At 43.2% G+C, this 12,879-nt stretch overlaps 1 protein-coding gene across 15 annotated transcripts in view; it reads right to left on the reverse strand.

The window, feature by feature from the left end:
* The window catches only part of PTPN3 (protein tyrosine phosphatase non-receptor type 3), a 120,128-nt gene that overhangs the window by 40,249 nt on the left and 67,000 nt on the right, over positions 1-12,879 (reverse strand). For 9 of the 15 annotated variants that reach the window (XM_078350193.1, XM_078350201.1, XM_078350189.1 and 6 more), the window contains 4 exons: positions 8,550-8,613; positions 6,838-7,010; positions 2,420-2,554; positions 152-328 (listed from right to left, as the gene is read on the reverse strand). In XM_078350193.1, coding sequence (XP_078206319.1) covers positions 152-328; positions 2,420-2,554; positions 6,838-7,010; positions 8,550-8,613 — 549 coding nt within the window. The remainder of the gene's footprint in view (positions 1-151; positions 329-2,419; positions 2,555-6,837; positions 7,011-8,549; positions 8,614-12,879) is intronic. The other 6 variants (XM_078350228.1, XM_078350209.1, XM_035254274.3 and 3 more) reach the window with 1 other exon arrangement.

Below are 12,879 nucleotides of genomic sequence, written 5' to 3' on the forward strand. Positions count from 1 at the left end.
CTGATTTAAGTTCTTATCCTGGCAGAGGGCACCCTTGGGAGCTGGCTGCAGGCACTGGCTCTTGGCTCCTCTCAAATGGCAACCCCGACCTGAGCAAATTCCACAACAGCCAAAAAGCAGATACCAAGAAAACAAAACACAAGTTTCTTACTCTTGGTGCGGGCTTCGGTTCTGAGAAACTTCAGAATCGCTGTCTTGTGGGGCCAGAGAGCCCTTGTATGTGTAAAATACATCTTCTGTTTCCGTGATGTAGGTCATTTCATTTGCAAGGTTATCTGCAGAAGAGTGGCGTGGCTTTCGGATTTCGTGCCGGAGCCGAGGACTTCGCCTGGGTGGGGGAAACGTTGAGTACAAAGTGTTCAAGGCAAATTCCACTTAAAAATTTTATTAGAGATCAGTGACCTTTGTGTCCTGACCTTTCTAAGGATGCCTTCCTTGGCTGAGGCTGACATTCAGAGCCGGTTAACTCATGACTGCCCCAGCAGAATGCACCAAGGGTGACACAAATCCCGGACACTCTCGGTCAAGTGGTGGTTCCCAGTACAGTAGCCACAGCTGTATAAACAGGCAGAATTTGATGGGTTTATGCCCTTTGGGAAGGGACGGGTATTGACTTAGGGTTAGTTTTCTTCCAGGAGGACTCAAGCCCTTAAGACATAAATAGGCCATATGGACTGCTGATCAGAGAATTTTTCTGATTAATTCGAACAATGCAAACAAAAGGCTTAGAAGACAAAAGATATTTCTCAGCAAAACTCCAATCTTACTTCAGCGACATCCCTTCATGTGAATTTCACTTGATCCAAGAGAAAATGTTTGCTTTTTAAGATATATCACCTATTAAACACGTGGCATTAGATGGGCATATAAGCACTGCCCTGTCCTCCAACAGCAGCATAGGCATGTGACCTTGGGCAAGGCACGTCACCTCTCTGGGCCTGGGCTGTACTTACCTGCTCCTGAGAATGAATCCAGTGAGGCCGTGTCCTCAGGACATCCAGCGTGGCCCCTGGTGTCAGCGCCTGCAGTGGGCGATCCCAGGCTGCTGAGCTGCCTAAGTTCTATTTTCCCTCACAGCTTTTCCATCTTCCCTTTCTTTGTTAGCCACTTCTCCTCAGGACCGTTAGGGCATCCATGATTTGCAATCCCCCTGGGCCTGGATAATCAATAATGCTGTGTCCAAAGCAGAAGTAAAAAGGCTCTTGTGACTCCTCAGGAGAGGACCTATAAATAGCCACAAGAGCTCCAGGCCACGAGTGTGGCAACATCTAACCCCGCTGTTCCCCTGGATCCTGGCCTGGGCTCTCTGGGCCCCTGGCATTGCTGCCAATGAGATTTTCAGATACATGAAGCTGCTGTATTATAGCATAAATCTACCTCTTTAGAATGAGGTATCTAAATTTTGGAAACCAAGAAGCAAGTCTATTCAGTTATGTCATGATTTCTAACACTAAATGCTGTCCCTGTCCCTTCCCCGAGCATTAGGCCCCGAGCGAAGGGTCCTTCCCTTGCAGGCCCAGCACAGCATCTCCTCTGTCTGCCTGCCTCCCAGTTTCTCTTGGGCTTAGCAGATCCTGGCTCAGGTATTTACAGACACACACTCTTACTCCACTGTGGAGCTGGGGGAAAAGTTTTCCTGCTAGATTTTCCCTTCTGGCCCCTGGGCTTTTTGGGGGTAGCCGCAAAACAGTCTTTGGGGATCATTATAATAAGATAATGATAATTCCACCTGATTCTTTTAAAAGCTTACAATGTACTTGTACATTATTATTTCATTTGTGGTAGCTTTTATAATCCTTTTAGAGATGGGGAAACTGAGGCTACAGAGGTAAAGAAACTTGTTAATTAACAGAAGAGCCAAAAGCAGAGTTTTGGTCTTTCAGCTACAAACTCAGTACCCTTCCCACTTTACCAAACTACCACCTATTTCCTTTTAAGCTGAGTCCGTCCTATTTAGTCAGCAGGCTACTTCCTGATGTGCATTTGCTTCTGCTGCTGAAGGTCATACATCCTCACATCATCTATATCACGTGCCTACATTAGTTTTCCCCTAAGTTTATTTTGTGGGATGTTAATGGAAAACATGAATTAAGTAAAGCTAACCATACTTCTTTATCACGGACATCTCAGAGTGTTTAACGTGCTAACGTGTGCTGTGATTCCAAGGGAGGCCTTTCAGCAGGCTAGAGTTTCCCAAATTATTTAGATCTAATAAGTTTTTTTAAAAAGAGCATCTCAGTATTACACAAGATAGCTAGACTTGTGTACTTCATGAAAACAGTTACTTCTGCCATGAGCCTAAAATGCAATTGTAAACTCTGTAGGTCTTCTAGCTTTAGGAATTTATAAGTTGAGTTTTTATTTTTAAAAGAGAGAAAGTGTCTACTGATGGGTAGTACAAAAAAAAAGGAGGACATACCAGTTGGGAGTAATGGGAGGGGAACGAGAAGGCAGACTCTTGGTTTCTAAGTGCTCCACTGATAAGGATCTCCGCATGGCTGGGTTCCACACCATCCCGCCAATCACCTTTTTGCAATATTGGTTATTTACCGACCTGAAAAACCAGATGCAGGTTCACTTTCTACACTGACATGTTCAACAGGAAATAAATTACAGCATGTGTGAAACAGTCTACACATGCTTGTCTGACGGATGGCTGCTTAATGCTAAGGTTACGGGGAGTAGAGGGAGACAGCTCAAAAGCAATTCCTGTCTGTCCTGGAATTTCCTTATGTGATTTCTGCTCTTATAGTGAAAATCCTTTCTTGTCCTCACTACTCAAGCAACAAAGCTGCTTCCAGAATATAACCAAACCTAACTAGATCAGAAGAAATTCCAGGATCACACAGAAATAGAGTTCAAGTGATTTCAAGGAATTCTTATTTTATTCACACTGGCAGAAGTTAAAATATTAGCCATCTTTTCAGGTGCTCTTCATCATCCTAGCTGGCAGAAGCTGTCACTATAAATTACTGGTAACTCTTTGAGTGAGAATCTGAAAATGCACTTAGAAAGTATAGTTTCAGGCTGGGCACCGTGGCTCATGCCTGTAATCCCAGCACTTTGGGAGGTTGAGGCAGGTGGATCACTTGAGGTCAGGAGTTCAAGATCAGCCTGGCCAACATGGCAAAACCCCATCTCTACTAAAAATACAAAAATATTAGCCAGGTGTAGTGGCCCTTGCCTCTAATTCCAGCTACTTGGGAGGCTGAGGCAGGAGAACCCCTTGAATCTCTGAGGCAGAGGCTGCAGTGAGCCAAGATTATACCACTGCACTCTAGTCTGGGGAACACAGTAAGACTGTGTTTAAAAAAAAAAAAAAAAAAAAAAAGGAAATGCCATTTCGTGCTATGTTCTTGAAATGTGCTACCCTGAAGGTTACTCTTGAATTTTATTTATACTCAGAGAATTTAAATCTTAGCTATCTAGACCCCTCAGAAAATGAATTATTTGAGAGAACAGAGCATGAAGCCTAGCTGAAGGGTGAGGAACTTTGGTTCTGGCATCTCTACATTTTAAACTAGGTTTAAAGGTCTTATTGTCTTATGAAAACATTCTACATATTTCCTTGTGGCATGACACCAACCAACAAAAACAAAACAGAACAAAGAACAAACCAAAGAACATAAACGACATGAAACGCCCTGTAAGCCCATCATGTACTAATTCACATTAAGAAACGCTGTTGTTATCCTGATCAAAATGCTCACAACAGCATCACTGGGAGACTCTTTCGTCTGAGGCAGGCCTACATCGGAAAGCACACCGCCAGTGATGAAGAGCACAGGATCAAAACAAGGGGAGCAAGCTGCCTGAATCCAAGGTTTAATGTGTCATGGGTTATTAATAGAGACTCTCTGAAAAAAAGTGTTCCATTGTCCCATAAGCTTGGAAAATAACCAAACAAGTTTATTTTTATGTGGAACCTTTCAGAAGGCCCAATAAGCAGATGTGCAGTTGTATCTCTAGGGGCTGGGCAAGTCAAATGACCCTTCTAAGCCTCAGTTTCCTCATCTGTAAAATGGAGGTAATGAGACTTGAAATTCACCAGTATGCTGAAGCTGGCGCAGGTAGAAAAAGAACTGCTGACTTGTCTTCCCAAGTCATCTTCCCAACCCAAATAATCCCCTGTAGCAGATTAAAGATGGCTGCAAGTTCTTTGAGTTTTGCATCTGGGTTGGCTTGTGACTGCTTTCAACAACAGGGTCACTGTGCCAGTGCCAGGTCTCACCCTTAAGAAGGCTGAATAGTTCTGTCTTTGGCTCCTGGAACCCTGAGTGTCTATGTAAGAAATTCAACTACCCTCCTGGAGCATCAAGATGGGCAGGCTAAGGAGTCCAGGTGAGCCCAGCCTTCCAACCATTCCATCAAAACACCAGGTATGTAAGAAAACTTGTCTTGGATCCTCTGGCCACATTCACTGAGAAATCCCCCTCTATACTACACAGAGCAGAAGAGGCATCTGGCCAAGCCCTTCCAGGATTCCTGATTCACAAAATCATGAGATATAATAGAATGGGTGTTGCTTTCAGTCACTAAAATAGGGGAAATTTTTTTACACCACAACAGATGACCAGAACCCAGCCTTGCTGGCATTGGATGCATACAGATGACAGAGTTTTGCAGATGAAGAAATTGAAGCAACAAATTAAAGCTCAAGTGACAGAGAAAGGATTTGAACCCAGGCAGCTCTGCAACAGAGGGCACGCTTTCAATTGCCTCCCCATTCCTTCTCTCATCTGGCCTGAGGATCAGGTCCTGTCTAAGTCAATGATATATTCCAATAAGTTATTTTCATGGCTTGTTCAACAGTAGAGCTACTGAATGCATAAATATACTAGAGAGTATTATAAGAGCTAAAAACTTAAAAAATATATTTGCCCTTGGTTCATCAGAAGCTGAGAGAGAACATTTAGCACCATAAATAGTATCACTGATACTAACAGAAATTAGCTACTTATTCAGTCTACAAGTTCCCTAATGATTATCAATTTATTAGGAAAGTAACTTGAACAGTCTGATGCATTTCCACATATCAGATAATGGCTCATACATGAGTCTCATTTAGTAATAGCCACATCAACAACAAATCACAAAAACAATTTTGAAAAACCAACAAATGATTTAGAAATAATGGCTGGGCACAGTGGCTGATGCTTGTAATCCCAGCACTTTGGGAGGCTAAGGTGGCCGGATCACCTGAGGTCAGAAGTTCGAGACCAGCCTGGCCAACATAGTGAAACCCTCTCTCTACTAAAAATGCAAAAATTAGCTGGGTGCCTGTAATCCCAGCTATTTGGGAGGCTGAGGTAGGAGAATTGCTTCAACCCCGGAGATGGAGGTTGCAGTGAGCCGAGACTGTACCACTGCACTCCAACCTGGACGACAAAGTGAGACTCTGTCTCAAAAAAAAAAAAAAAGTATAAGAATCGGCTGGGCACAGTGGTTCAGGCCTGTAATCCCAGCACTTTGGGAGGCTGAGGTGGGCAGATCACCTGAGGTCAGGAGTTTGAGACCAGCCTGGCCAAACCCTCTCTCTACTAAAAATACAAAAATTAGCCAGTCCTGGTGGTGTGCTCCTGTAATCCAAGTTACTTGGGAGACTGAGGCAGGAGAATTGCTTGAACCCAGGAGGCGGAGGTTGTAGGGAGCCGAGATGGCCCCACTGTACTCCAGCCTGGATGACAAAGCAAGACTCCATCTCAATAAAAAAAAAAAAAAAAAAAAAAAAAAGAAAAGAAAAAGAAAAAAGAAATTATAAGAATAAACTGCCAGGCAAGATGGCTCATGCCTGTAACCCCAGCACTTTGGGAGGCTGAGGTAGGAGAATCGCTTGAACCTGGGAGGCAGAGGTTGTGGTGAGCCAAGATCATGCCACTTTAACTCAGCCTGGGCAACAAGACTGAAACTCTCTCTCAAGGAAAAAAAAAAAAAAAAAAAAAAGAATAAATTGACAATTCATGCTGCTGTCTCTTATACTTACAAGGTAGTCTAAGAACAAAGAAATAAAAATATAAACTGCATGGTTATTTCATTTAGAGAATAAATAAATTTATCTAAATTAGAATTTTAAAATGTATATATGGATTATATATATAAATTTATATCCATTTCTTTTACTGTACTAATCATTTTATTTAGAGAATACACTTTTATCTAAATTAGAATTTAAAAGTTTATATATATTTATATGAAAAATACATAATTTTACATCCATTTCTTTTCCTGTACTAGTCATTAAATATTTTGAATATCATTCCTGTGGATAAAAGTACCTATCTCATAGGAGAGTTGTAAGAGTCAAATACAATTATGTGCCCAGCACCAAGTAAATGCTCAGTAATTATCAACTGTGATTACTACTATTATTTTGTAATTATTACAGGCAATATATCCCAAAGTCACTTGACTCTGGAAATCTTTTTCTGATCCTTCATTCATTTTTACAGAACGTCTTACGGAATTCATGTTCTGTGGGAGAGGCTGGCACAGTGGCATCAGGCTGGGATAGCCCAATACGCTGACACCAGGAGACACACACAGCCATTGCTCCACTTCCTTTATTATGTCACGGTGCAGGGTGCAGCTGCAATTCTGGCTGTTTGGGAGCACTGAATTCAGCAGAGTTGAGGGGACAGAAACAAATGCTGGGAACACGAGATGTCCCTTAGACACTGTTGCCCCCGGGAGACTTTTAATCAAGGTTCAGAGATCCAATGCCTGGGGTCCCTGGACGATGGGTTCCCTTCTCTGCCCAACAATGTCCTCTATTCACAGATGACCAGGATGCGTTTACATCTCAGCCTAGTATGGACAGAGTCTTTACAGCACACTCACTTTTTGGTGTTCCTAGAGCCCATAGTCCAGTACTGAGACAGAACATTCTTTTCCTGAGGTAGTAGCTTCTTTGCCTGAAAGAATGTATGGTGCTCAACACAGGATTTCCACAAGTTTTTGCAAGATCGATAATTCAGCATGTTGAAGGCCACGATATGTTCCCTGGATTCAGCCTGGGAGGAAAAACAGTCAAGATTTCACTCACATAGAAATAGGAGCAAGGACTTGCAAGCATTTAGCCCACATTGGTGAAATGAGGTAAGATGTAACAGACAGCAGAAAACTGGTTTCTAAATGACTTGGCCACAAACCAGTGTTACCGGAATATTCAAGAGCATGATTTGTTAACTGTCTTTATGAACATGGTAATAGAGATGACCAGAATCTATTCTTTCTCATCATCTGTGGTCCTTCGCGAATGCTTTGATTTCAAATCTGTTTACATTTCTAGGCTGGATATATTTGGAGTAAGCAGATAAAAACCGTCTGATACATTCCTTTTAAATTTTAGCTCTGGGAACATCTCTCTCCTGAAGAAACAGTCTTTCATCTATCAGACAACAGCAGGTTTATAACCTTTGGGTTTTTCTCTACTTGCTTTCCACAAAGCACAGAGTTGAATCTAGTGCTCATATATAATAATCATTTTAATCATTTGCTTTGCCTGCATTCTGCATGAGTTTAGGTTTTCTGTTTTCATGTTAAATTGCCATCTTACGTATTTTTTTTTTACCATCTTGAATCTTGTACTGAATGGTCAGGAGATCCAGATTCCAGTCCTAGCTGCTCTGAGCTTTTGTGTCCTTATTTTAAGAGTTTACTGCCCTGTGAGGCCATTTTAAGCACACATTAACTTTGAAAAACTGGGAAATGGACACAGTGACAGTAAGCGAAAATCATGCAGCATAAAAAGATGGAGTGTAGTGTTGTGGAAAGAGCTGGTGTCTCAGATTCGTAAGGGTCTGGTTCAAATTCCAGCTTCCGTGATTCACTAGCCATGGGAGCCTCAGTTTCCTCATCTCTAAGTTCTACTTCTCTGTATGGATAAGCAAACTGAGTTATCACATTTGCTATGGACTTTGCTTATGAGATACATACAGCTACCAAGCCGTCATGCAGTTTCAACACATCATGGCGGGGGAGCTGACCTTGATGACATTCACTGCTACTTTGCAGTGGGCTCTCTGCCAGGTGCTTTGACCAATGCTCTTTTATTTAATCTTCACAATTCCCTAAGAAGTTGGCATTATAGCATTTTTGGAAACAAGGAAACCTGGGCTAGAGGAAGTTAAGTAACCTGCCTAGCTGGTAAGTGGAAGAGCCAGGATCTAAAACCACTGTCTCTGACTCCAAGGCAAGTTAATCCTCCAACCAGCCAAGCAGAATTATACAGACAATCACTGGATCCTCTAGACTCTGGCTCCACAATGGCATGCTCTTTCTTCCCTGTTAAGCACATGGCAAACTGCCTTCAACCCTTAAAGAACTAAAAGCTAAAGTAACTTAAAAACACAAGAACCCGGGCAAAGTGGTGCATGTTTCTAGTCCCAGTTACTTGGGAGGCTGAGGCAGGAGGATCCTTTGAGCCCAGTTTGGGCAACATAGTGAGGCCCTGTCTGTAAACGTGCACACACGCGTGCAGGCACACATACACACACACACACACACACACACACACCCACCCAAAAGCAAGCACAGACATAACTACTCACCTGTTTCTGTCGCTGATGTATAAAGAACTTTTTCCTTTTGAAAGAAATTTTGAGAATGTTCACCCTTCAAGAAATAAAACAAAACAAACAAAGCACATCAGGGAACGGCCAGGTTGAAGCTGATGCCTTTCAATGCATGTCCTTTATTCCATGATCCCGATGACTGGGGGCTCTTGGCTGCCTAGAGTTTACTTCTCTATAGAAATGATGGTAGCCCCATTACCGCGGGCGAACACCAAGTAGCTGACTGAAGCTGAGCACCGCATAAGGGCCACTGGATTATGATGTAGCTTTTAAATAACGAGAAACGTGGGCCATGCGCTCTCTTTGCTATAAGCTGCTTTTGTGGCACTGCAGCTCTGCGTGAGCTGGTATATACATGGGGAAGACAGCTGAGAGCAGCATGGAGCAACTGAAAGAGGAGAGACCTGGCCCGAACCCCAGCTCCATTACTTAACAGCCACGTGTCAAGTAGCCTACTTATCATTTGCAAGATAACAGAATTCAGTCACCATTAACTCAGCATTTTTTATATATTAGACTGCTACTAAGAGCTTTATAAACATGCTCTGAGTGAAGCCCTGCAACAATCCGGAAAAGTACATGTTGTTATATCCAGTTTTCAGATGAGGAAATTGAGGCTCAGAGACATCACCAGAGTGCTCAAGATCGTTCAACTAGAAATTCCTGGAGCCAGGACCTGCACCCTGGTCTCAGGTGACTCTGAAGTCTGCACTCCTAAGCTCTCCACTATGAAGTCTTCCCAACAGTGGAGAAAACACTGCCCTTCTCAGAGAGCTGCCTTGTGAGGATTCAAGCAGATTAGGAATGTCAAGTCCCTACCTTGACACACAGTGCACCTGCAATGCTTGTTCCTTTAATTAAAAACATAACTTAAATAAAAAACATTTACAGTTGACCCTTGATCAACAAAGTTTTGAACTATGTGGGGTCCACTATGTGGGGGATTTTCTTCAACCAAACATGGATGGAAAACACAGCATTTGCAGGATGTGAAACCCACATATACAAAGGGCTGGCTTTTCATATACATAAGTTCTGCAGAGCCAAGGGTGTGACAAGTCTGTGTAGATTTTGTCACTACAAGTGGTCTTGGAACCAATCCCCCAAGTACACCAAGGGTCGACCATCATTCATTTATGTAAAATTTCTGTAATCTACACAAAGGGCACATATTTCCCTGCTGGAATCTTTACTTCTGAGATACTTTGGGGAAATGAAGGCACTTTACTATTCTCTAGGATCATATGAAGACCTTGGTAGAGCATTCTAGAGTGGAGAGGCTGCGTAGGTAACATGAAAATTGAACTACTCATGGGCCATTTCCCTAGCTGGAATAGCAATATACCTCTATTACATATTAAATATTATCTAATGCACATCTATTTTCAACAATCTGTTGGTAGATGTAACTGTGAAGTAAAATTTTTTGGGTGACTGCAGGTTAATAGTCTGAGGATGAGAAGGGTGTTTGGGCTCATCCCTTTTGGAGATACTCTTTCCAGTGTGTGTTACTGCTCTGACACCTCCCTGAAGTCTGGGAAGTCTCCTCACGATTCTCCTGTGCCAATTGGCAGGTGCAAAAATTCCTGTTCTGTAGAACAAGTTGGGAGAACCAATTCCCCTTTTGAGTTTTTTTTTTGGGGGGGGGATGGAGTCTCTCTCCGTCACCCAGACTGGAATGCAATGGCGCAATCTCGGTTTACTGCCACCTCCGCCTCGGGGTTCAAGTGATTCTCCTGCCTCAGCCTCCTGTGTAGCTGGGACTACAGGCACCCACCACCTTGGCCAGCTAGGTTTTTTGTATTTTAGTAGAGATGGGGTTTCACCATGTTGGGCAGGCTGGTCTCAAACTCCTGACCTTAGATGATCCTCCTGCCTCAGCCTCCTAAAGTACTGGGATTACAGGTATGAGCCACCACACTGGCCGAGTTCTTACTGTGCCTTGTTTGGCCCACAGGAATCTGTGGACCTCTTACTTCCCCTACCCTTGGCTTCATATACAGGGGTAGAAAGGCCTGGCAGGCCTCCTATGATTCCTAGGTTCCAGCTCAGCATCCCTTTCCCATTCTGACCCCAATTTCCCCACTTGAATAATTATTTATAAGCAATTATTCAAGTGGGGAAATCAGCAAATCTGATTATACACAGACATGAACTCTGTCGTTTCCAGGCGTGGGACCTCATGGGGGCTCCCTATTGCCCTTTATTCATTCATTAAAAAAACAAACAAACAAACAAAGAAACAAACAAAGAAACAAACAAAAAACCACTGAGAGCCTAGGATGTACAAAGTCCTAAGCCAGGCTTATAATCTGTGAGGGAGACAGGTACCACATAAATAATGATGGGTGTAAGTAAATCACTGTAACTGTGAGCACTGCATGCAGGAAAGCCTAGAGTTCCATAAGAGCACGAAGAACTGAGCCTATAGGCTCCTATGGCCTATGAGGCCCTCCATGATCAGGCCCCTCTCCTGCAGCTCCCCACGCCCATGGCCAGCTCTAGCCTGGCCTGCCCCACTCCTCCTGACTCACTAGCGGGGTTCTCTCTCATCTCTGGACCTACACACCCTGCCCCTTCTATCTAGAATTTTCTTTGGGCCAAAGCTCAGCTGGTGTTCAGATCCTTGTGCCTTCCCCTGTAGGCTTAGGGCCTTTCTTATGTTCTGCCCCTCCTGGGCACTTGCCCATGCACCTCCCTTGTCACCCTGGGAGTCTCTGAGGTTTGCACTGGAGGCAGGAGCCAGGCCTCAACAGGAGCCAGTTTGATGTTGAAGGGTGAGGGAGGCTTCGGCAGGTCTGTGGGGGAGCCCTGGGGTTGAAGAGTCCCTGCAGGCTCTACCGAAAAGGCTTCTGTTCACAAACCTGCTTCTCCTGATCAAGACCCCACTTATCTCCTGCAGTGACTGTGTGGGACCCACAGCTTCTTCACAATGTGAGGGTCTGGCCCTTGTCTGTCGGCTCTTAGAAAGTTCGGCCACAGTTAAGCTGGACCCAGGGGGCTTTAGGCCTATGACACCTGGAGGAAGCCCTCAGCATCTGGAGGGGCTGGGTATGGAAAAATGAGCCCTGGGCCCATTTGCCCTCTGCTTAGCCTGATCTTAGTCCTGAGTGGGCCAGAGAGCTGCCTGGCCAAGCAAGCTGGGGTTTCCTGCTTCCTCTGATGGGCTTCTAACAGAGACGAGGTGAAAGAAAGATGGAGAGAAGACCTTGCTATCTTATTTTAGTGTCAAATTGAACAGGGCTGTCACATTTTTTGGTTTTGGAAAATAGATATATTGAAACTTAACTGAGTTTAAGTTTATATTGAAACCAAGCGTCTGTAAGGATGTATCCTACTTAGGTGTTTTCCTACAAATATCATGTTTAGTGTTGAAACAAAAGTATATAGGCTCTGGAGCTAGACTCTGATGTGAGTTTTAACTACTCTTTATTAGTTGTGTGACCCTGGACAGGATCTTACTTAACTTCTTTGTACTTCTGTTTCCGCCTCTGTAAAACTGGGGATAATAACCTATATAGTGCCTATTTTGAGTTTAAAGGAGATAAATCAAAGAAAATACACAGTAACAGGACTTGGACACAGTAAGCATGCAATAATAATTACAGCTATTAATAACAATAATTTTGTTACATATTATATAATTATATATTTGTAATATGTAATTATTCTAATATTAAATATAATAATAGAGTATATAACAATAGAGTATATTATTAACTCATTATTAATTTCATACATATTATTATGTAATACTCCATAATTTTAAGTTACTTACAGGTTTTTTTCTCATTATAAATAATAGTGTGATGAACATCTTTGGGTTTTACGTAATGAAATTCTATGTTCCCAAGTTGGGGAGCAGATTTAAACGTCAAAGGTCAAACTCTGTGGCACATACCTGGCACCAAATCTTCTCTTATCCCCATTCCCTAACTTCCTTCCTTGCTGCCGCTGTTTTGCCAAAACTCCATGTTTTTTCCCCGCTTGTCCTTTTCCATCTGCATCTCCCGCCATCTGCGGCACTCACTCTCCTCTTCCTTCCTGGCGATGTGTGCTACCCCTATTCTGTGCACCATCACGTCATCTCTATGTAGATGGTATTATGTTGGTGGTGTTTGCCCCAAGAAAGCTCCCTGGTGCCTGGCACATTAAACTCAAACTTCTCTTCAAAATTCAGTTCCACTCACGGGTAATGAGGGACAGGCTGGCCTACGGGTCTCTTCCCACCAGGCCCGTAAACTCAGAGGGCAAGCACTCAGTTGCACATGTCTTTAGGTCTCTTTAGAGTTTAGAACAGAGCTGG

The sequence above is a fragment of the Callithrix jacchus genome, chromosome 1 (genome assembly GCF_049354715.1).
Source record: "Callithrix jacchus isolate 240 chromosome 1, calJac240_pri, whole genome shotgun sequence".
Taxonomy (NCBI): Eukaryota; Metazoa; Chordata; class Mammalia; order Primates; family Cebidae; genus Callithrix; species Callithrix jacchus.